The sequence below is a fragment of the Bombus huntii genome, unplaced genomic scaffold, assembly GCF_024542735.1.
Source record: "Bombus huntii isolate Logan2020A unplaced genomic scaffold, iyBomHunt1.1 ctg00000107.1, whole genome shotgun sequence".
NCBI lineage: Eukaryota > Metazoa > Arthropoda > Insecta > Hymenoptera > Apidae > Bombus > Bombus huntii.
The window spans coordinates 38,583-64,023 of record NW_026099360.1 but is presented as its reverse complement, the minus strand read 5'-3'; the positions used below and the strand labels follow the sequence as shown (position 1 = coordinate 64,023).

Genomic DNA, 25,441 nt, shown 5'->3' with positions numbered 1-25,441 from the left:
TCTCTTTAAGTCTTTCATCGAGACAGACAATCTACAGGTATTAATCGACCAATTTCTCCAAGCTGATAACTTCGAATTGATGTTTCTATATAAGAAGTGTTATGTGTTAATCTGTCTAAATGTTTAAAAGGTGTTATAAATTAAATGTTGTTAAACGATACGTAATTGCCTTTTGATCGTAAATTTTACTATCAAGGGGTCTTTTATGTATGCGTAATCATTGTGAATTATAACAATTTATGTGATCGATATTAAAGGTGTTTAAAAGCATGTAGTTTTTTTCTATATTACTATTCTCCTATATTATTATCCTATATTATTATAGCATTCCTATATTATTATAATATCCAATTACATGTTGATACACAAGATATACAGATTATTATTTATAACGTTTTGGTTTTCTTAATTGAGTCATTCATTTAGTACAAATGATAAGAAATTAGTAATAATTCACAAAAAAAGGATATCGTAGTAGAAATATTATAAAAAAAACATTTTCTGTTTTAGTGTAGAGTTACTCCTTCTTACAGACAGTGTCGTACAAATCTGTACGTCTCTGAGAAAATGTAGGTATCTGAGCCCTTACTTCCTCAACAACTTTTAGATCTGATAGAAAAAAGAAACATACGAATTAATAAGTAATGCTTACTAATAAATTCAACAAATACAGAGGAAGATGGCTAAATCGATAAATTAACGAGACTAAAAATTAATTACATCATGGATCTCTCGCTTTTAATTTTAAGCTGTAAATTACCGATATCGGTGACTGCCATATTCTCTTGAGTTTCCAAATCGTAAAGAATCTTTCCCCAGGGATTGGTCAACTGTGTATGTCCCCATGCGACGTAACTTGCTTAAGGAACACGAGCCGGTGATATGCAGGCAACGTATAATTGATTATCATTCGCTCTGAAACGCTGAAGTAATGACCAGTGCAGTGGTCCAGTGGTCATATTGAATGCCGCTGGATATATCAGCATTTGGCAACCTAACCCAGAGAAGCAGGAAATATGAAGCCACCGAATACCAATTAACTTCGTAGTTGCACGGTTCACATTCCATCATTTCTGAATATGCGAGGACAGTCCTCTTATTGTGCTTTTAATTCTTTTATTTGTTTCATTTTCAGCAAATATACTGGTTTTTTAAATTAAGCTTCTTTTTATACAGAGTTACAGATTATATTAATTTTATATAGAATATATTTAAGAAAGATATTTAATTTTTTGCTAGTTAAGTATTGATCGATTAAGTTACTGTACCTTTGTTCCGATAAATGCGTGCCATTTCCTCGAATCTAATATCATAGCAAATGCCAATACCTATTTTGCAGCCCTTCACATCGAACGTCGTTAGGGAGTTACCAGGACTGAGTGAATCACTCTCTCGAAAAGTAATCTTATTAGGAATGTCGATGTCGAATAGATGTACCTAATAACATAAAAATGTAGTCGCTAATTCTATTGCTGCAACTTTTGTAATTTAATATCAAAGTTACCAACTCCTAAACTTTAATTATTTTTTATTTAATAACTGACAGCGTTTTTATCACTTTCTTTTATTAAAAAATCCTATCATTTAATAATGTTTAAAAAGGAGAAAAAATAAGTATAATAATATTTTAAGTATGTGAAAAATTTATACAACACAAACACATTACAACAAAAATGGGCGTTTCCCGTATCATAACGTATTTTATAAACCGTAAATTATAGAATTGGTTATAGTATACGTATGTACATATGTATATTCCTAAATTATTCCTAGATAGAGTCACTTTCTTCGCCCCAATATTTTCAAATTCAAAGCCATAAAGGAATATATTACTTACCTTTCGGTGTTTTGCTATCAAAGTTCCATCGGGACCCCAAATAGTACAGGTATTGTACAATTTATCGCCCCCTATTTCAGGCATCGTACCACCAACTACATAGATGTTGTTTTCTTTAGCTGCGTTCGATGAAGCAACGCTCGTTTCACCATCAGGAATACTCTCGGCGTATTTTGGAAAGTACTCTGCATTGCAATATTTCAATTAATGAAGAATAACTGTCTTTTGTTCCAACCATAAATTAAATTGAAATGTTTGTCAGTTTTTTATTTTTTAAATTATTAAAATAACTAAGTTTTATATTTCGACTTAATTAAATATGCAATTACTTAGCTAATAGTATATATAATAAATTGTTTCTACAGGTTCAAAATGAAAAATGAATATTTAGAAATATTTAATTACGACAATGCTATTTGTGTTAGCATCAGTGGCTTGTTACTCAACGACTTTGCTAGTACTTTTTCAAACATAAAGTTAGTTTTCAATTAACACTTATACTAGAGGCGGAATTATAAATGCAAAATAATTGATAATACTAATTTATAAGTACCTAATTATTAGTATCTTAAAAAATATATTTATACAAAAATCACGATAATCATGAAAATGGGGAAATCCTATATTCTCGAATCAATTCACAATTTATTTTGCATATTAATTAGATTCCGCGCTCATCAGTACGTACTCACTGGCGACATCGAGAAAATTCCTGTATCGGCAATTCCTCGTACGACCAGAGGATCGGAAATATCAAAGGATATTATGGCGCAGCGCGAGTGGAGAAACAGAAACATATGAGCTTAACACCGTAATACTCTTATCATAGAAATAGAAGCAGTCCTCAATTCCCGCCCGCTAACTCCTATCTCCACCGATCCAAATGATCTCCTAGCCCTCACTCCCGGACATTTCCTCATTGGCGATTCATTAATGTGCTTACGTGATCGAGATTTCAGAGACATTCCATCGAACCGACTCTCCAAATGGCAGCATATCCAACAGCTTAAACAACATTTTTGGAACCGCTGGCATAAGGAGTATTTGAACGAGCTAACCAACCGCAATAAATGGAGCAAGGGTGGACACAGCATCCAAAAGGGCACAATCGTCATCCTCAGAGAGGACAACGTTCCCTCCATGCATTGGCCTCTGGGCCGAGTTATCAAGATTCATCCAGGCGCCGATGGTGTCATCCGGACAGCTACAGTTCAGACGGCAAAGAGCATTTTGGATCGGGGCGTCAAAAGGCTTGTCCCACTGCCAATTCAACCCGATCTCGAGAAACCCGAACAACTAGCCACCGAGACGAAATAAGATGGGAACTTCAACCACACCTCCCTAGTTTGATCGGTACCCTCTCAACGGGGGGAGAATGTTACGCCATGCGGCTTACCATAGGTCATATTCTTAACTATCGATCGCGGCACTATAATGTCGCAGACGGATCGTCGTGTCTGCCCGGCAAACAAACATTGTAGTGGCAAGCGCATGGTTCATTAAGCAGGGCGACTTCCAGAAACGTCGACTCGTGGCCCGTATTTTACCTCGCGTAAAAGAATGTGGCGTGATCCGAACGTAGTGGGGGTCGCCTTCCAGAAAAAACGAAAAAAATCGAAAGGCGTTCAGAACTTTTCGAGATGTCGAACCGTCAACACATGTGGTATGTCGCGCATTACTTATCAACCAAAACGCAGTTACATTTTTTTTGTTCCATTTATATCTTTCTAGTTAATAAGTTGTTGAAATAAACATTAATTTATTTGTGTTAATTCTGTGGAATTTCGTTGAACTACCCTTATTATCATAATCGAAATAAGGGGATCGATCAGTTCGTGGCGTCGATTATTTAATCGTAACGGGAACTTACAACTCTCGTTGACGTGCTATCTCGCGATCGCGTCTCTCCGCGAACGGTCGAAACAAAATGATTCACTAAAAACTGTCCTGAATTCCTAAGAATTTATTTACCGAAAAACTGACAAAGTGTTTATTTAAAAAATGAGGTTGAAGGTAGTCCTTTTCTTTCATTTCATTCATTTTCATTTTCTTTCTTAAGTATGGCTAACACAATATCTAATCAATTAAAATTTTATATTTTCACGTGAAAAGTTTCTTTAGATAATTATTATCAACATGATGACTCACTCTTACGGATTAATACGTGTCTGTAGGGCAATCCGGTGGACTTGATCGGCCTTTTACTTCGAAAGTTGAGTAATCGGTGTCGCTTTCTTACGCATCTTTGAACTGTATAAATGTTTTAAAATTGTTTGATCCAGAATGTACCACACCGGACAATCAAGAAGGCAGGTGCCTTGACTACAGAAAATGTAAACCTCTGCAAGAAATATGGCAGATACAGTACCGTACAGCCACCGATTTTTATAGACGATCAGTGTGCAGATACCAGGGCAATGTTACGATCGTTTGCTGTCCGAACGATCCAAACAAAGAGAAGAGAGAAATTTTAATAAAAACTGTGTATAAGTATAAGGCTTTGCGACCACCATACTGTGGTTTTAGCAACGTCTCTCATACCAGGGTGGTCGATGGTAAACCAGCTGAACTTGGTACGTTTTATGTCTTTCTTTCCGATTAATAATAAGCCATTTACTGCAAAGAATGAACTTTAAAGGCATTAAACAGCACATCAATGTACATTTCAATTAGACTAAATAATAATGCTATGATTTTATCGGTAGTAACTTTACTTATTAACTTGAATTATTTCTTTCTTTTACTTCATGTTAGGAAGAGTATCTTTTTGCTTGAAATAAAAAATTGATATAGGAGTAATAATATGGATAGAGATCAAAAACTGTTAGGGCAGAAATTACACGTTTGAACTTTATAGTTCAGTATAGTTCAAATAGAAATTATATAGAATTATTTAATAATTTGTATTCCACTGGAATAAAAATTTAATTTCTGTCTTTATCAAATCTCTATTTCAGAGTATTTGTACGTATGTACTTATCGTCTGCTGTATGATCGAATATCGAATAGGTAATAATCGTTGTTACCCGTTATGTGAGAAAAAATTATGTATATTCACAACTATGACTATTGCATTTTAGGCGCTTGGCCATGGATCGCTGCATTAGGTTTTCGTAATCCCCGAAACCCAGACAAACCACTATGGAAGTGCGGAGGTTCCCTGATATCGGCTAGGCATGTTTTGACCGCAGCACATTGTGCACATATGGATGGAATAGAAAACATACACAATCATAATATTGTCATTCTTAGATTGGTGGAGGAGGTGCCATTTTCGAGTAAGTCCTCAAATATATATATATATATATGCTATTGAGTATTACTGAAGTATCATATCCTGAAATTTCTTACTGTACACATATATTGTGTCATAAAGCGTGTATAATTCTTTCTCATACTTTTGGTCATTCGTTTCCTGCATTTTCATTTATTTTTTTATTTTTCAGGGTACGTATATCCCATTTGTACGAAAGAGCCCCTACGAAAGAGCAACTTCGTCGGCTATAACCCCCTTGTTGCTGGATGGGGAGCATTAAGATATAGTAAGTGATATCAATTTTATAATAAAATTAAATAGTTCCAGTCTTAAATATCTTTCTTATTTTCTTCGTAGGACGACCACGACCTAATGCATTAATGGAAGTACAAATGCCAGTGATTAAGAACGCCGAATGCAAAATAGCTTATTCCAAATTTCCTAATGCACCTGATATCACTGATGGTATAATATGCGCCGAACATGCTCAGGGTGGAGAGGATTCTTGTACGGTAATTAAGTTACAGAATTACTACAAACTATACGGTATCTGAAGACACGTCGATTCGAATTAACATCAAATCGACGTCTTAAACATTAAAAATAATAGATAAACACAATTTAATAGTTTTGCCCACTTCTCACACCTCGTTATGGTATTTAATCTAATTTCCTTCTAATCTTAGTTTTGCTCAAAATACATATAACATGTACGTTATAAATTGGAGTATTTCAATACACAAATCAATAGAAGATTATTACTGTATATAAGTATAATTTCAATACAATTCGATCGATATATTTCAGTATCTTTGATTAAAAATTTAACGATCCTTTCAGGCTGACCGCGGCGGACCACTGCTGATACAACATGAATTAACCTCGTATTTAATAGGTATTGTGTCTTATGCTTATAAGTGCGGCACAGCTGGGTATCCCAGCGTTTACACTAGGGTCACATCGTACCTTGACTTCATTCTCCAAGCGATGCAATAATATGATATTACTGTTCCATAAATATCATTGTGTAAAAAACGTAAAGTTGGATTTTCTTATTGTGGAGATAAGAAACAGCTCAAATTTACATTGTTTTGTACGTTACAAATTATAGGCTTAAAATGTACGAAATGTAACTTTGAAACGACACTAATTTTTTACGCACGATAAACCTCCACGACTTAGGTATGTAAAGATGATAAACGTATATTAATTCTATAAATTTGGTAATAATAAACCAACTTTCTGAGAAGTTCTGTAAATTTCGTTTCTGTTGTATCAAGAGAATAATGGAATATTCCACTTAGATCGTATACTTCTTGTACGTACGTACAAAATTTTCCGGCTAATCTAAAACACTTCATAAGATAGAGAGCTTCTGGAAATTCGGACACAGAGAGTGCATAAAATACAAGATAAGTCTCGTGTCTTTCAAAATTATTTTTTATTCGTTAAAAACGTCCTGTGTACTCATGCAATCACATGCAACCTCGAAACTTCACTTATTTTTTATCACTTTCCAATTCAATACACAGTTTCAGCATTTTTGACTATATGTAAGAGAAATTTCCATTCAGCCAAAGGTGTACTTACAGATTATAGATTCCTATACGACTCTCAGTAAAAATTTATCCGCACTCCAGATAGTTAAAACTTCTGTCGACCGTATTGATCCATCTGCACTCTTCGTATGACGTCAATATCTGTTCAGTGCTGCTGCGCAGGTTTCTTTGTGTTACGTCAATTCGTTTGTGACCGTTGCGCGAGTAATGGCGCTTTGCAATGGTGATTTGCAGGAAAACAGTGCAGGATGCTGTGATTCGTTTCTTGTGGTCGGAGGTTATGTTTGATGCCTATATTTATCAAAGATTTAATGCACATTATGGAGAAAGTGTTTTGTCACGAAGTGTGTTTGAATGGGCACAAAAGTTCAAAGAAGATCGCACAAGTGTTATGAAAAAACAGCTGGACGCCCGTCCACATCCACGATGACAACATTGAACGTGCTCATGAACTTATGCTCTATGGAATAGACGAGTGACACTGGATAATGTGGCAAATCATTTGCAAATCAGCCACGGCTCTGCTTATGCAATAGTACACGACAGATTTGGATTTTAAAAAGTTTGTGCGAGATGGATGCCGAAAAAGCTGATGAAAAGGTGAAGACGACGATGCATTCGTGGTTCGCAGCTCAGCCCAAAACATTTTTTAATGAGAAAATATAAAGGTCCTTCGGCAAATGGACAAAGTGTATACAGAAATCGAGTGATTATGTCAAAAAATGATGTATGTCTTTTTTGACAATTGCTTAAAATAAATTCTACACCGACAGAGCGGGTAACTTTTTACTCACCCTCGTAAGACACTTAAATTTCCAATCTATTATGATGAATAAAAGAGCTTATACTATTAAATCTAATTGTATTTTGTTGCATGAGAGTACACGTGTATGTGATGTACATTACCTTTATATCCCCTTGAACGCTTCAATATTGCGCATATATACTATATTTTGTACAGCTTCTATAAAATTTCGTATGTTTGTTTAGGCTGTTAATCTAGAGGCTGGAGTACAAAGAAGTGGCACAATGATGTGGGCTGATGACATTTATAATTATCAAGGAATCACCCCTACATTCGCTCAGGTATATATCGTTGACTATAACGTATTTAACATATATGATTGTTAGAATATTAATAATTAATTTTTAATTCTATCAGAATTTTAATGAAACTGTCCCTTGGGAAGGAAGAACTGATACCTTGATATCACGGTTTGTACATCCTATATATACGACAAATTTTAGAACATTATATAACGAAGAACCAGATCGTCGTGGCCATGTGATGTGAATAAAAGGACTTGAATTTGTTGATATTTTTATAATGTTAGATAACATAACTAAGTATCTTCACAGTAAGATAGGATGACATGGTTTACATGATCTTAATGTTGTTCACTCGAGTGATGATATTATAAGGAAAAGCGTAATATCACAGGTAGGATGATTCATAATTTAGAACTACTAACTCATGTATGTATTAAAAATTAAAGAAATATATTAAATTTTATAGGATATTTATGTTTAGTAACCAGTAATTCAGAGATTGGTATTCATGGTTACTATAACGAGGCTGTAGAAACGCACCCTTTCTTCTTTGCAAATGGTCCTGTATTTATGTCTAAGCCGAAACTGGAACCTCTGAATAATTTAGATTTATTCTTGTTATTTTCTAAAATACTTATCTACAGTATACCATAAGGAATGATACCGTATCGCACCTAATCAAGTGCCTTAAGAAACATCAACAGGATATCACAGTAATCCCTTATCGACTGATATGTAAGTAAAAGTTATCTGTCATTGTTATACACAATTATGTGTTAGTGTTATACACAGTTATTTATCATTTTCTATTAATTCAGTTGTAGCCACTACAATATCTATGACACTGGTAGTAATTATAAGAACAATAATGATGTTCTATAAGAGGAAATGATGATTAGGAACAAAAACTTACAGGTAAGTCAAAGTATATGTTATTTGCCATTTGAAAAGAAAGTTACTAACTTGGAATTTTTTGATAAATAATAATTGTGCAAAATATATTGGATTTCAAATTTGTCAAAAATTGATATTTAAGAAGCATTGTAATAATATAACATTAATATTTTGATTTTTCAGAAGATATCATGCGGTGGATGGATAATATGCAAAAAATATTAAGCAGTATATGAATTTTCCTATTGCGTAGAGATAACAAAATGAATTTTAAAAAATGTCGACACGGTAATAAGAAATAGCATCGTGACAAAGAATATATAAAGACAGTTTCATTTTTTATAAATAAAAATTTGTTGTTCCAGATTTTGAAATACAGTGAAACGTTTAATTAGTATCTTAATATCTTTAAATAATTATTATTTTAGAATCAATTGTAATTGTATCATACGTACTTTTGAATTCGTGCAAGAACATATGTAATTTTGAAGTAGTTATTATTAGGAAACTGTTAGACGCGAACAGTATGCGAAAAGTTAGTATGCAGTGTAATAATTATCAATCAAAACACAAGAATTAAATTCTTGAGGAAAAAATTTCCGGAATTTCTTATTTACATGATTATAAAGAAATCCATAATAAAAAGGAGCTGCTTTCTAATACTTCTCTTCCTTGTAATGCCTACGTTAACAATAACGAGGTTCGACTTTTTGTTTTTAGAGGGATACTGGAAAATTTGAAAGTACAGTACCATTGGGAAGAAAATCACGATATTGAAAACGATATTTGCAAGTAAATTTCCAAAAAATCTGTTTTCAAATTTTCGCTTTCTATTTCACATTAAAAGAAAGGGAGGGCTGCCTTCTTTTTCTGCAAGACAAAACAAACATTCTGAATCTCGTATCAATGAATGATGTCAATAAGTTATTTTTCTTTTCAGATTGAACAATATTCCAGATTTATTCATAATTTCATACTACGCGAAGAATAGACTTTCATAGGTATATAAAGGAAATATTAAGTATAGGAAAACTCTTTTTCGTTGTAGGTGACATATGCTTCACGGTTGAACACATGTATTTTTGAACACATATAAATGAAAAAGTACTCTTATGGAGAAAAAGAATTGATACCTTCGATTGACATTAGATAATGTATATAAACTTATGAACAATCACTATCACTATCAGTTTGTATTTTAGGTGCACACGCAGATTTGTTGGAGTTCTTATAAAATGTACTTCCTGTACGAACGTTTTATTCTTCCAAATTTTACGATACTATGTCTCATATGATAACTATATGGATTAAACGTAATATAAATGATCCGAAAATAGACTCGAACGACATTAATTGTCTTTCTATTTATACCAATATCGAAAATACAAGTAAAGCTGGAGCAATAGTATGCAAGAATGGACTATTTATTATTTTAAACCAAATCATAGCATATTCAGAATGCACAGTATTATCATGAAATGTAAATGAATCAGTTGTAAACGAACGATTTTACTGTAAAATCGTTGCCGCCTTTTTTTCATCTGAAATATAGCAGCAATGAGTACATTCTTTTAATATATAATAAAACGAGATATCTTTATAAAGTTACATATGTCATCACTGGTAACTGTTATCTCGTATGACACCAAATATACCGTTAGTATGGAATGATATTTTTATGAAGATATACTTTAATGATAGATTTTATGAATGAAACGTTATATAAGAAAAATTATCTCTTGTTATTCTATGAAGTGTAGTAGCTAATGAAGATTAATTTTACGAAGTATTAGAGCAAAAGAGAATTAAAAAATTAAAAAGATCTAAATAAGATTGTTCGTGTGGCTTAATTATCTCAATTCTGGTACACCACTTGTTACATTCTAACTAATTAGCGCTAAACAATAACTTGCAAATATTAAAGATATTAACACCTAAAGGTTTTCAGGAAATTTTATAATATTTGATTATTGTATATCTAGTCATTGATTGATAAAATTTCTTGTATAAGCATAGATCGAGGTTGACGTCATACGCAGATTGCATATCATTGACAGGTATCGTTTTAATTTATTTTATGGCTAGAATCGTTTGAATATTATACGAATAATTATTTCCATTCGAACGATTAATAAATCACGTACCTATAAAAGATATATTACGAAAAAGATGTGACGAAACAAAAAAATATTGGAAATTCCGTTGTCATTAGATCAATTATTTTTGCAATGATTTTTATTTCCATGTAATTACATATGAAATGGCTAATTCATTAACATCTCCTCGAATCGAATATAATTCGTTACACTTCACAACGATTCAAATAATGGACGGGAAATATATAATAACTTTCCTGTCCTTGCGTTAAAACAGTACTGTACAAATCAGATGATACAACCTAACCCCAACCTAACCCCAAAAAACCCAATTACATCCACATTGCATGACAGTGTCACGACCGGCATACTTCAAATCCGACGGACTGACGATAGAGATAAAGATGTGGCGGCACTCGGCGACAATGTATATCGCTGAAGTGCCTAATGAACCATCAACATCCCAACGGTCCTTCCACCGAAGGTTCTAGAAGAAAGAGCACGTGGCAACGATCGCGGACGCCTAGCAAATGCATGGACGGTGGGGATGTTGAGGGGTGACAAAAGAAAGTAATCGGATCCGATCGAAAGTAAAATCATAAGAGTCAGTCTTAGAAAGTCACGCCTAGAGTTCGGAAGTAAATTGTAAAGTGTATTGATGTTAGAAAAAAAATAAAGTTTTCTTTTTTTATTTTTTACCTCAAATTCCTTTTTTTATTTTGTTATTTTACGTGACATTTTGGCGATCCTGCCAGGATAGTGAAAAGTGTTTGTTCGGAAACCAAAAGACATTCATCATCTACGGAAGATCGAATTATTTGGGACTACGGTCATCCGCAACAACAAAGTAACTATCACGAACCAAGTGAAGTAACAATAAAAGGTAAACTGAATTCCTGTGTACGTTACCGTGAAAGAAAATTTAGCTTCAGTAGCCAAGACTCGTCTTCGTCTGAAAATTATAAATCAGCGCAATAATGTCTAAGGCAAACGAATCTCAAACTTCAACCTCAACTGACCCAATGTTGCGAGCAATATGGGACAGTATTCAAAAACAGAACGAGAACATTGCCCTTTTACGAGAGGAAATGTTACATTTGTCTATGCAAAATGACGAAGAGAACAGACACAGGGCAGCAGAAATCGAGAATCTCGGGAAAACCGTCGCAGCGCTACGGACTGGGTTCGGATCCCCTGCGACCGATGAATTTGCTTCCATTATCACCGAAGACAATGAAAGTGCGTCGACAGCAATCAATCGTACTGTGAATATGGCAAAAGCACGCAAACTGTCAGGGTTAGCAGCTTCAGACACCCCACCTGTCCACCTCGACAGCGAACAACCCGAGGTGGAAGAAAGAGGCTATTTTTCGCCCGCTCCTCCCACTCTACGAGCTAAGGATGCAATACGCTACATCCCAACGCTCAACGGAGATGATGATGTAGGAGTTGAAGACTTCATCAAAGAAGTGAGAAGTATGAAGGATCGCTGTATGGAGCAAGATCTATTGCTAAAAGCAATAAAAGTGGAAAAAATCGTGGGGAAAGCAGCCCAAAGTATTCGCAACATTCCTATTGAGTGTTACAGTGATCTGTACGACGCACTGAGAAATAACTTAGCAGCACAAGTGACTTCGGATGAGTACCAAGAACAATTACGAGAGTTGAGACAGGGACGCGAGGAATCAGTGCAAAGTTTTAATATTCGGTTTAGAAGAATACTCAACCGTTTGCTGTACGCAGTAACCAATGAGTACCCACAACCACTAACACGTAAAATTATGACTGAAGAAATCACGAAGAAGACTGTTCGTGTGTACCTAAAGGGACTCAGACGCGACATAGGGCGAATACTATTAAGCAGTGAACCCTTGAATCTTCCGGAAGCTGAAAAAAAGGCAGCCGATGTAGAACGCTACTTGCGAGAAGAACGACAACCTAATTGGTCATGTAATCGCTTACCTTCGGTTAGTAATCGCCCCGACAACCAGCATATGCAGGTAAGACGATCTAATGTACCATCAAGATCGCCTAACACGCCAGTAGCTCAGAAACCTGCTACATTTAACCAAGTAGAAAATAGATCACCTGCTGAACGCGCACAGATGAAGTGCTTCAAGTGCGGAAAGCTGGGACACATTGCCAACAAGTGTCAAAATTTTCTACCACCGAGCCAGCGCGATCGACCACCCGCAAGAATTCAGGCAGTCCAGGAATGGGACGAAATACAAGAAACAACATCGAACCAGGAGATGGACGAACCGTACGAGACATACGAGTCAACATCGCCACGGGAAGATTACTCGCAATACCTTTGTCAACCCGAACCGAAGAGCGAGTATTTCTGGTCGACACAGGAGCAGGGATAAACCTGGTGAAACGTAACAAAACTGTCAACGCGATACAAATAGGGCCTAAACAAAAATTTTCTATGGGACGAGACAAATACGAAACTAACGAATACGTAACGAAACGAATTTTTGGACAAAATCACATTTTTCACATAGTACCGAACAATTTCCCTATTATCGAAGACGGAATCATTGGGCTACCATGTTTAGAGAAGTATAACTATTCAATATCCAATGACAAAATCCGATTAAACGACAAAACCATTTTATTTCAGAAACCAATACATTTGACTCCTGGAGAAAACAGAGTTCAAACAATCTATTTGGAAGGCAAACCAACTAAAGTATGTTTTATCAACACTGGTGAGCAAAACGTTGAAATTTCTAGCAATATTCAAAATTCTCATGACTTTTCCAACGTATCAAAACTAAAAAGTCTAGTGAGAACAGATCACATTGAAAAACCAATCCGTGAAACCATCGAAAAGATTATCCTTCATTATATTGACATCTTTAATTTAGAAACCGATCTTTTACCCTGTACTAATTTAACTCAGCACACAATTTCGTTAACCAAAGACAAAATTATTAACACACGATCGTATAGACCACCGGAATGTCACCGTGACGAGATTTCGCGACAAATAGGAGACATGTTGAAGAAAAATATTATAGAAGAATCCGAATCCCCTTATAACTCTCCGGTATGGGTAGTTCCGAAAAAATTAGACGCCTCAGGAAAACAGAAATGGAGGATAGTTATCGATTTCAGGAAACTAAATGAACTCACAGAACAAGACGCTTACCCTTTACCTGATATAGACGACATTTTAACACAACTAGGAAACGCAAAATTCTTTTCGGCGCTTGATTTATCCTCAGGATTCCATCAAATTCCAATGAACGAGAAATCTAAAAAATATACCGCTTCTTCGACACCGCAAGGGCATTTTCATTTCAATCGAATGCCATTCGGACTTAAAAACGCACCCGCTACCTTTCAAAGATTAATGGACAGAGCCTTAGCTGGACTTGTAGGAAAATACTGCTTTGTTTATTTGGATGACATAGTGATATTCGGAAAAACGATTCAAGAACATAACGAAAACCTCGCGATAGTATTTCAGAGACTCAGAGAATTAGGACTTAAATTGCAACCGGACAAATGTGAATTCGTAAAACCGGAATTAGAATACTTAGGCCATGTAGTTTCATCCGAAGGAGTCAAACCAAACCCCAAGAAATTAGACGCTGTAAAAAACTTTCGATTACCCCGCAATGCCACGGACGTGAAATCATTCTTAGGTTTAGCAGGTTATTATCGCAAATTTATTCGAAACTTTTCCAAAATCGCGAAAAGCCTTACAGACTTAACAAAAAAGGACACACCATTCCATTGGACTGACAAACACCAGATTAGCTTTGATACTTTAAAAGACAAACTCTGTAATTTCCCAATATTAGCTTATCCAGACTTTAACAAAACCTTTACCTTAACTACCGACGCAAGTAACGAAGGACTAGGAGCAATACTGTCGCAAGACGGTCATCCTTGTTGTTACATTTCAAGAACACTGAATCCACCCGAACGAAACTATACCACGACAGAAAAGGAACTCTTAGCCATCGTATGGGCCGTGAAAAGATTAAGACAATATTTGTTAGGACGACGCTTCATTATTCGAACCGACCACCAAGCTCTTAAGTGGCTACACAATTGCAAAGACCCTTCTAGCAGACTGATTCGTTGGAGACTTAGACTCGAAGAATATGACTATGAAATCGAATATACAAAGGGTAAAGATAACACAGCTGCAGACGCTTTATCTAGAGTTCACGCAGTAACTCGCGACGAAGTAGTTAACCTCGACCTAGTAATTGATCACACTAATTCATTCAACGCATGGAAAGACAACAACGAGAATCCGAAACTCTTAGAAATTAAACCAAATGACCAAACATTTTACCAATTAACTCGAAACGACTTAGGAGAATACGACGAGACACTTTGGATCAGAAGACTTTACAAAATTCTTAAAGATACAACAAAAATCGGCATAGGAAATAACGACTTCACTGAATTAGAGAAAACACAGATTAAACTCATGCTAATATATTTTAACGACACGTACAAGAAAATTACTTATGCACCTAATCCCATCTTAAAACTAGACGAAAACGAAATAATACAAGCAATAAAGGAAAACCATAACGACACCGTAGGACATTTAGGGATACAGAAAACGTATCAACGGATCAAGGATAAATTCAAAATTTCCGGACTTTTAGAAAGAGTAGAAAACTTTGTGAAAACATGCGACACATGTCAAAAGGAGAAACTAACACGTATCAGACCCAAAGAATCCCCACAAATCTCAGACACGCCACTTAACCCTAACGACAAAATCGCTATGGACATCATAGGACCGATGACGAAAACCAAACGCGGAAACCAATACATACTTTCAATACACGATGAACTTACGAAATATCTGATACTAGTTCCCCTTAAAACGCAACGAACTGAATCCATAATTAACGCGCTCATTGAACACTATATTTACATATTTTCGGCACCAAAAACGATCCTAACAGATCAGGGACAAAATTTTGTTAGTGATTTAATGACGAAATTTGAAGAAGCTTTTAAAATCAAACACATCAAAACAACTTCATTTCACCCACAAAGTAACGGATCCCTCGAAAGAACGCATGCCTCAGTTAAAGATTTAATTCGTACTGCATTACACGACAATGACAAAGAATGGGATGAAGTACTTAATTTCATTTGTTTAGGGTACAACACCGCGAAACATGAAGGAACAGGATTCTCTCCCTTTGAATTGACCTTTGGGCGAAAAGCTAACTTACCTTCCGCAATATCCAAATTTCCCACACTTACCTATGATGATATGTACTCACTTTGGCAAAAACAGTTGAATAAATATTGGGAAACAGCTCACAAAACACTTATTCAGAATAAGCAACGATACAAGCGAGACCAAGAAAGAAAGATTGTTAAAACTCAGACTGTGTTTAGGAAAGGAGACTTTGTTTTAATTCACAACGACCATAAAAGAGATAAGTTGGACATTGAATGGTTAGGACCCTACAGAATTAACGATGTGAAAACTCCTTATTACATTATTTCTATCGACAATGCTAAGAAAAAGATACATGGTAACCGATTGAAAGCGTACTTTTTTCAGGATAATGCTGACCCTAGCACTAGTAACAATACCCTTAATTAGTTGCCTTAAATTCACGGGATAGGAATTACGCTTTGTAAACAAACCCAACCAATTCACGATCGAAAACTACAACATGATTACGCCTCTGAAATTATTAGCTTCTCGAACACTAACAAATATTGTAAAATTGCTATATTTAAGATTAACGAAATAACTTTTGTACCATAACATGCAGAAAATCAATTCATAGCGATTCCTGAAAAAAAAAGCATAAACATATCCTTTGATCTACATTTAAATAATTCCATTCTACTACGATCTTAGAGGACCAAGATCAATCTAACCAGGGGGGTATGTCACGACCGGCATACTTCAAATCCGACGGACTGACGATAGAGATAAAGATGTGGCGGCACTCGGCGACAATGTATATCGCTGAAGTGCCTAATGAACCATCAACATCCCAACGGTCCTTCCACCGAAGGTTCTAGAAGAAAGAGCACGTGGCAACGATCGCGGACGCCTAGCAAATGCATGGACGGTGGGGATGTTGAGGGGTGACAAAAGAAAGTAATCGGATCCGATCGAAAGTAAAATCATAAGAGTCAGTCTTAGAAAGTCACGCCTAGAGTTCGGAAGTAAATTGTAAAGTGTATTGATGTTAGAAAAAAAATAAAGTTTTCTTTTTTTATTTTTTACCTCAAATTCCTTTTTTTATTTTGTTATTTTACGTGACAACAGCACACTTGCAATGGATTTTTGTGATTTCAATGTCACAGACAATGACACAACTAATCAGAACACGTTCGAGGCTATAGACATTGAAATTACCGCGTGTTTAATACGTTTAAAGCATAAATCTAAATTTCACGCGATTATTTCTTTGTACATTGTGAAACTCTTAAATTATCTTAATCGAATAAATAATCCTAATGTAATAAAACATCTTGAAATAGACCTAGATATCTGAAACAGAAACTCGAAGGATAAGAAATCCTAAAAGGTACTAATCCTAAAATAACAAACTCCTAAATAATAAACAAGTGATAAAACCTGTTATAAATAATAAACCTTACCTGGAATAATCAAATCCTAACTAATCGAAAATAAAATAAGGCAAGCAATTCTTAATCTTTCAAGTAATTTTTCCGAAAACACAGAAAGATAGAGAAATTAAAAAGACGCAGCACAAATTGCAGCACAATGAAAGTTTCGGAGCGATGAATACGATCGTATTAAACTAAATAATTTTCAAAAGTGAAATTACACTGAAACGTATATCGATGATATTTGTCATTTCTACGATCTGTTTCGCTTGATCGTGCTTCTTTTCTGATGTAAATTCAATTTATAATACGAACTAAGTTTCCTTTATTATTATTAGTCCTGCGTCTTTTTAATTCGTCACTTCTTTTATTTCAGAACAATGACGGGCTCCAAGATGCTGTTCGGATGTTTGGCGTTAATTGCTTTTCTGCATCCATTAGTTCACGTTTGTACTTCGAGTAGTACAGCTCAAGGTTTGTACTTCGAGTTGTCTTTTTCCATGCACTTCAAATTCCAATACGATCTGGTCACGTGGCCTTCGTACAATTTCGAAATTTTACCTGTTTGGTAATCGTCAATGAAAAAAGAAGTTATGCGTGACCTCAACACATTGAAACAATTTTTATGATTTTTTATTTGCCGGTTGGTCAGCAAGTTAATGGAAAAATTTCACTTAACTATTCGCGTTAATCTCTTCGGTTTAACTTTTGGGAAATGCTTCGTTAGCTTCGGGAATATTCCAACGATTCGTTTTACGTACAAAATAAGCATGATAAATATTACATCACGGTAATGTAATATCGGAATATATTAAAGGTGTAATTTTGTTCGATTAATTATAATTTATTAATAATGGATTGAAAATACAGATATTAGTTAGACAGAGAAACGATGTTTGATTAACAGGAAAACTAAATGCAACGCTCGTATTTACAACAAATAACTTGACAACTATTTGGTAACTCTCTCTCTCTCTCTCTCTCTCTCTCTCTCTCTCTCTCTCTCTCACTAGCAACTCTAACACTCGACAACACTCGCAACTCAATTCTAACGACTCTATGCTTCGACGTCTCGATCAACTCTGATTCTCGCAACACGCACACTTTTCGATTCGCCTTGAATAGCGAAACCGTCCTTCTTCTAACGTTGTCTATTGTTTCCCTCATACCTATGTAAGAACTACCAACTACGTGCCTTTAGTCACGTAGGCACTCTTAAATGTAAACGAACCACAGAAACACGACGTACACGGTTTTTCTATTTTCAGCCGATCTCCAATCAAAGCTATTCTACGATATTACAATCGGCCTTTCCTGACAATCACATCTGCCCTCAGATGTGCTCATCATCGCCGCTCGCACTTACATCACTATCGTCAGCATTCCACCATTTCATGTGATCGGCTGCCGTGGAAGTTGTACGTGGCCCTTCGTGCTCCCCCTCTCGCTGCACTATGCATCGGTCATTTCGCAGGACTTTTATCACCCGATACGGTCCAAGAAACTTCGGATGCAGCTTTAGCCCGGGACCCCTCTGCATCCTCTCGATTGCCACTAGATCTCCCGTCCTGTATGCTGTCGCCTTCTTGCGTCTCCTGTTATACGCCCGCTTGTTTCGGATTTGGATCTCCTCAATCCGTCTCTTTGCGTCCGCACGCAGCTGATCTCGTTCCTCTTGGAACACCGCGGCCTGTTCGTCCTCGATGCTACTGCTCCTCTTTCGCTCTTCCTCTATCTTCCTCTCCGTTGTTTGTTTACCCATTTCACTCTTGTCAGGGGCTTTGATCGTCGTGGCAGCATCGTGACATTTTCGTAGGCTCGGTTCGTACATGGAAGACGTTAACAACTTACCATCTACCGAGACTATGATCTCTTCTTTTTCGAAGGTCTTCACGTTCATCGTGTCCTCGACAATCCCATCGTCGTCCTCGTCATCCACATCCTCTGTATATCGATATTATTGGAGGGATTCCGCACGTGCGACTTCCCTTGTCTTTTCGTTCGCCTTGCATTCACTCTCTTCGAGTCTATCCGAAAACTTGAAACAACCCTCGCACCCGCAACGCTATCCTTCTCAGTAAATTCGCAAATATCATCAACAACATCCTGTTGCTGTTGTTTAGCCAGATTCTTCCTCCTCGTGATGTTCGCTAAGTCCTCCTGCTGGCCGCAAGAATCCGACGAGGACACCATCTCGTGGTCCACTTTACCAATCACCACGTGTCTTGCCACTATTCTCCGTTCCTCCGACACTTGCTGCACAGCTGCCCGATACTTCTTCAAAACTTCTGCTAACTCTTCTTTATTTTCTTCCAATTGCGACAGTAGCTCAGTTCGTTCGCGACTAGCTACATTAACACGATCTTCTGCTTCGGAACGTTGCCGCAGTACTTCCTGCAACGAAGCCTGCGTCTCATTCGGTTCTTGCTCCAGTGCCTGTTTCGCTTTAACTGCAACTGCTCTAGCGCATTCTGCATCTTCTAACTGGTTCTTCAGCTGTCGTAAAGCTGCTTTACCCGTCGAGTCACCTTTCGATCTCTCCAGCATCGTTTGAGCGTCTCTTAGCAATGCTTTGGTTCTCTTCAAATCTCTTTTTAGCCTATGTTGCATGTCCTTAACGTGTGACAAATCTATCTCACTCGCCTGTGTCTCTACATCTATCTTGAGGACTTCCGGACACTCATCGGGATTTTCGTCCTTTATTCTACTAATAAAAGATTCTCCCCCTTTTATACTTATTTCAACAGTGTCCAAAAAGTCTGCGCCAATAATAAGCGAATGTTGCATCACTGTGTCTGGAACTACGTGTATGGTTATACAGTACGACTCATTGTCTATAATAATGTTCGTGGAAAATTTCCCGAGCGTAAAATTCCTTCCGGAACCGACACCGCCAAATCCAACGATTTCCCGACTTAATCTGGGCGCTCCGATTTTCACATGCTGATCTGCTCGCATTAGAGTCAGCTCACTACCGGTGTCTATCAACGCGCTCAATTTGAAATTTTCCATCTTAACATCCTTACCACGCCTTGTTTGTAACGACCGAAACACGCTGTAAACTTTTTTTGAGGGCTCACCCAAATTGTCGCAACTTGATGCGATGTGTCCGTACTCCCTACATTTGAAGCAATTGTAGCATCGCGTCTTCCTCGCATCTCCAGATCGACCGGGTTCCTTGTTCCTCTCGGTTTCGGACAGCTTCGCCACCGGCTTTACCCTGTTACTCTTCGGCTCCTCAAATTTCGTCCTCATCTCCATATCTCTTTTTATCGCTTCGTAGCGCCTGAAACGCTCTTTTAATTGCTCGATATTCCTGGCTCCGTATAGCACAGTCTTGTTCGCGACCTCGTCGGGAATGCCTTGAATAATGTAGTCTATCAAGGATTGCGTATCAACCCTTCCTTGTTTTGCAATCCCGCACATGTGATACATATATTGTTGCAGACTCTCATCTGCTTTCTTCTTTCTATGGGATAACTCGCCATGTATCTGTTGGTCGCTTACTACATTTTCAAACTCATTCCTCAACGCCTTTTTTAGCTTTGCCCAGGACTTCGCGCATCGTTTTTGTCGTACGAAGGCCTGAGCGGAGCCTGCGAGTAATTTCTTAGCATAGGCCACCATGTGGGCGTCTGACCAACCCCACACTTCTGCCATTTCCTCGAAGTCTTCCACCCACTGATTTACCCTCAGCAGATCATCCCCGCTGAATTTCTCTAATGAGTCTTCCACGTCTTTAAGACTCAACATCGAACCGACGCATACCTTCTGCTGCTACTCATCGCGGTCCTGATACACCGCTCGCGTGCCTCTCCTGTATTCTCGCGCGCCTTGTTTATCGTCCTCGCCTTCACTTTCGTCGGAGCTCTCTTCTTCCGACGATACATCGTCTCCTTCTAGGGCCGCCTGTAGCCGCGCGCGTAGTTCGGATTTTCTTCCCGTTACCTTCAACCCCAAGCTAACGAGACGCGCTCTCAGCTCTTTCGTCCTCAGCTTCTCGAGGTCTTCCTCTCCCTCTTGACTGCGTTCGGCTCTCTGCTTGCTTCTTAGATCTCGCTGGTTTGTTGGTTCTTCGCCACGCTTCGAATCCTTAGGAGTAGATCGACCAGGTTTGCACGCTCTGTTCAACCTGGCAACCAGCACTGATCTCGCACCGGATATAGGCAGATTCATCTGTGCGAGCTTACTCCTCAGCTCCTCCAGCGTCAAATCCTCTTCACCCGACAATCGTTCGTCTTCAACGTTTGCCATTTTATTCTATTCTTTTCTACTCCCGCAGAAATAGCTCCGTTAAATCGTATCGTTTCTCTGTCTTATTCAATCCCGGACGAGCCCCCACTTGTAATATCGGAATATATTAATAATGGATTGAAAATACAGATATTAGTTAGACAGAGAAACGATGTTTGATTAACAGGAAAACTAAATGCAACGCTCGTATTTACAACAAATAACTTGACAACTATTTGGTAACTCTCTCTCTCTCTCTCTCTCTCTCTCTCTCACTAGCAACTCTAACACTCGACAACACTCGCAACTCAATTCTAACGACTCTATGCTTCGACGTCTCGATCAACTCTGATTCTCGCAACACGCACACTTTTCGATTCGCCTTGGATAGCGAAACCGTCCTTCTTCTAACGCGTTTTTAATACGCGATGGCGCTATCACTTTCTAAAAGCGTCGTCTTTACATTTCCGATGGCCACGGGCACATCCGACTGCCAGATATACAATGTGTTATAAGAGTATCATTACCATACTTTTCATGAAAAGAGCAATTTTTCTTGATAACTATACTCTGTAACATAGATTGAAGTCGCTGATTTGATCCCTCTGATATCGTTGTCTTATGAGAGTCTCGTCTGGTCTTGATTGGTTCTGTTGACTCTTATCGTTGTGAAAAATCGATTCGTTGTGTACCTTTTTTGTATAGAGAATTATTTTGTGGTAGAATATAATGTTGTAATATTTGTGGTCTTTACTTTACTAATTTTGTCACTGTGCCGTTCTTTGGTTAGTTGAGCGATTCATATTCCGCATATATTCCGTACTTGCTTCGCTTGGTACTTTTATAATTTTCGCAGTTACAATAAAAAATTTAATTCTTAACAGATTAAAGATTTAACCTCTTGCTTTATAGTGTACAATAATTTTTTTTTTTTTTTTTTTTGTATAGGTTATGTGATCCATAGTTTGAGTAAGTAGTACATATATATATATATATATATATATATATATATATATATATATGTCGGAGATGAAAGGAAAGCCGAAGCCTTTCCTTGGAAATTTTGGGAACATCCTCTAGTACCTTAGCCTAGATTTTATTATAGTTGTAATTGCTTAAGATTTGTAATAAGCGAGATTGGGTTCGAGGTGACAATCGGTCGCTGAACGTAGCCACGGTCACGGGATGGATGTTTTATCTAACGGAGGTCTGGAGTGGTTGTATGTGTTTTCCGAGAAATGTGGTTGTGGCGGCATGCGGCCTCGAGAGCGGGCCGAGCCACGTGTGATGTTGCCTCGGAGGTGCCGATGCAATGGTACATACATTGTATTAGTAATCAAAACTCCAGGCAGAAACTGCCTAGCAACGGCGTTTGGAACTTTCTCGATGCTTCCAACGAGTGTGCCTAGCAACGGCGTTTGGAACCTTCTCGATGCTTCCAAACGGATATAGAAAACAAAATGCAATCGTACAGGGAGAAAAATCTCCACGAGGCTGGCATTCTTGCGACTGCCTTGGAGAGTGATACATCGAGAATTTACGACGATCGCATTTGCGTCTAAGTTAGTTTCGCTTAGTAAGGAGTTATCCCGGTGACCGTGGATTCGTTTGAACTCAAACATTGCTAATAGTATTATTTAATTTAATTATTCGTAGATCGTATTATTCATTAGGCTTAGTGTTTGTTAGACTTATTATTAGTCGTACTTATTATTTGTTAAGCTGTATATACGTGTAAATAAAATCTCGGCTTTGTGAAACGATGGCTAGTCCACATGAAGAGTCGTCGCGCGCCCAAAATTCGAATCGTGACCCGACATCAGAAGTGGGATCAGAACCGTTTAAAGTGCTACAAGAGCAAATGGTCCTTATGCGCGAGTTAATTCAGACGCTAGCGCACAAACCGGAGGTGCAAAGACCGAGTACGGAATCTAAGGATGTAACGTTACCACGTTTTGACCCCGAAGGTGCGGGCGCCGATCCATCCGCGTGGTGCTCTCATGCTGATTTGATTTTGAAAGACCACCCGATGCAAGATAGTGCGTTACTTTCCGCTCTAAATCGCGCCCTAAGGGGTCCTGCTGCGCATTGGCTTTCACAAATGGTGCGCGGTGGAAAGCTTACCTGGCCAACGTTTAAGGAACAATTTCTTTCGCGTTTTGGTGGCAGAGAGACAGCCGCTTCGGCGTTAATAAGGATATCCAGAGAACGACCGTCGGAGACTGAATCCCCGGGAGCGTACGGTAGTCGCCTCCGCTCCATGCTGCAGATGAAGTTGCAAGATCTAACGATGCCCGAAGTGATCAATGCCTTCGCCCTATATATACTGAGTTCACAAGATCGACGCTTTCGGCGACTAACGCTCGCGAATAATATCAGGACGGAGGACCAATTTCATGATGAAATGAGGATTCTCCCTTACAACGATCAGCCGACATTTTCGCCAAGAAATTCACTAACGGAACCTGAAGCTAAACGAAGCAGGCTATCAGTTCCTCGGATTAAGTGCTACCGCTGTGGTGCTCTCGGACATAGGAGAACGGAGTGTCGCCTGCAAATACAAACGGGGAAGGAGCAGGATATACGAAACCCGAAGGAAAAGCGACCAGCCGCATCGTCGAAGGTGACCTGCTTCAAATGCCACGAGGAGGGACATATCGCGCCTAATTGCCCATCATCGCGGAAAAGAAACTACGATTCCATTGACGAACGCCGGATCGACTCCTGTGTAGTGGAAGCTCCGGCTGGTAGATTAAGCCATCTGGGTGAGTCGTATCCATTTTACTTTGATTCTGGGGCCGAGTGTTCGTTAATCAAAGAGTCCCTAGCCTCGAAATTTTCGGGTAAAAGAATAACCGATGTGGTAGTGATGCGGGGGATCGGGAATACTTGTATTAAGAGTACACTTCAGATTTTGTCCACTGTTTGTATTAACGGTCTTACATTGGAGATAGTTTTTCATGTCCTTGCCGACGATTACCTAAAATACGACATCATGATTGGTCGCGAGATTTTGAGCCAGGGATTCGACGTAAATATCACGCAAAATAGCCTCGTTATTTGTAAAACAAAGGTCGTTAACGCTTGTGGTAAAGTCGCGGAAGATGCGGTCAACATTAACGAGGTTGACACTGATGTGATCGGTAACGACAAAGATCGATTAATCTCTGTTCTCGAAAAATTTAAAGAATCATTCATTACGGGTTTCCCGCGTACTCGCGTCAGTACGGGTCAGTTGGAAATACGGCTAATTGATCCCAACGTCACCGTGCAGAGAAGTCCTTACAGGCTTAGCGAGGAAGAGCGAAGAATAGTACGCGAGAGAATAGACGAATTAATGAAAGCACAAATCGTAAAACCTAGTAATTCGCCGTTCGCGAGCCCTATGATACTCGTGAAGAAGAAGGACGGCTCAGACAGATTGTGTGTAGACTTTCGGGCGCTGAATAAAAATACGGTCGCGGATCGGTATCCCTTACCCCTTATTGCTGACCAAATCGCGAGATTGCAGAGTGCGAGATACTTCATTAGCCTGGACATGGCTAGCGGATTTCATCAGATTCCCATTCATCCTAACTCGACGGAATATACTGCGTTCGTTACCCCCGACGGTCAATACGAATACGTGACGATGCCGTTTGGGTTGAAAAATGCACCAGCCGTTTTCCAGAGAGCCATTTTCAAGGCCTTAGGCGACCTCGCTTATTCGTATGTCGTTGTTTATTTGGACGACGTTCTAATAATCGCCGACTCAATAGATCAAGCTCTAGAAAGGTTGCACACTGTACTAAACACTCTCGTAAACGCCGGATTTTCTTTCAATTTCGCTAAATGTTCTTTTCTGAAAACGTCGGTACTTTATTTGGGATATGTAATTCGTAACGGAGAAGTTCGTCCAAACCCGGGAAAAATACAAGCTTTGAATTCT

At 38.0% G+C, this 25,441-nt stretch overlaps 2 protein-coding genes across 3 annotated transcripts; one reads left to right on the top strand and one right to left on the bottom strand.

The window, feature by feature from the left end:
* Nucleotides 1-291: 291 nt before the first annotated feature.
* Nucleotides 292-2,016, bottom strand: LOC126876947 (omega-amidase NIT2-A-like). Its single transcript, XM_050639826.1, has 4 exons — nucleotides 1,838-2,016; nucleotides 1,269-1,437; nucleotides 761-994; nucleotides 292-609 (listed from the first exon to the last, which is right to left on the bottom strand). Exons 1-3 carry the CDS (start codon nucleotides 1,919-1,921, stop codon nucleotides 861-863), a joined length of 387 nt encoding a protein of 128 aa, XP_050495783.1. The 5' UTR covers nucleotides 1,922-2,016; the 3' UTR covers nucleotides 292-609; nucleotides 761-860.
* Nucleotides 2,017-3,831: 1,815 nt separating this feature from the next.
* On the top strand, nucleotides 3,832-8,087 carry LOC126876941 (venom serine protease Bi-VSP-like). 2 transcript variants are annotated; one of them, XM_050639819.1, is made up of 7 exons: nucleotides 3,832-4,846; nucleotides 4,918-5,115; nucleotides 5,284-5,379; nucleotides 5,451-5,605; nucleotides 5,934-5,988; nucleotides 7,643-7,738; nucleotides 7,815-8,087. In XM_050639819.1, exons 1-6 carry the CDS (start codon nucleotides 4,828-4,830, stop codon nucleotides 7,648-7,650), a joined length of 531 nt encoding a protein of 176 aa, XP_050495776.1. In that variant the 5' UTR covers nucleotides 3,832-4,827; the 3' UTR covers nucleotides 7,651-7,738; nucleotides 7,815-8,087. The 2 variants fall into 2 exon arrangements, 1 of the variants encoding a protein (XP_050495776.1); XR_007694629.1 differs by lacking the exons at nucleotides 3,832-4,846; nucleotides 4,918-5,115; nucleotides 5,284-5,379; nucleotides 5,451-5,605; nucleotides 5,934-5,988 and adding exons at nucleotides 6,261-6,275; nucleotides 6,686-7,430 and having other exon boundaries at nucleotides 7,815-7,829.
* Nucleotides 8,088-25,441: the final 17,354 nt, after the last annotated feature.

Coding starts and splice junctions, on each gene's coding strand:
- LOC126876941 (XM_050639819.1), top strand. Junction 5,116..5,283: donor GGAGGAGGTGCCATTTTCGA/GTAAGTCCTCAA, acceptor TTTATTTTTCAG/GGTACGTATATCCCATTTGT. Junction 5,606..5,933: donor GTGGAGAGGATTCTTGTACG/GTAATTAAGTTA, acceptor CGATCCTTTCAG/GCTGACCGCGGCGGACCACT.
- LOC126876947 (XM_050639826.1), bottom strand. CDS start 1,921: ATGCCTGAAATAGGGGGCGATAAATTGTACAATACCTGTACTATTTGG. Junction 1,438..1,837: donor TGATAGCAAAACACCGAAAG/GTAAGTAATATA, acceptor TTATGTTATTAG/GTACATCTATTCGACATCGA. Junction 995..1,268: donor ACGCATTTATCGGAACAAAG/GTACAGTAACTT, acceptor TCTCTGGGTTAG/GTTGCCAAATGCTGATATAT.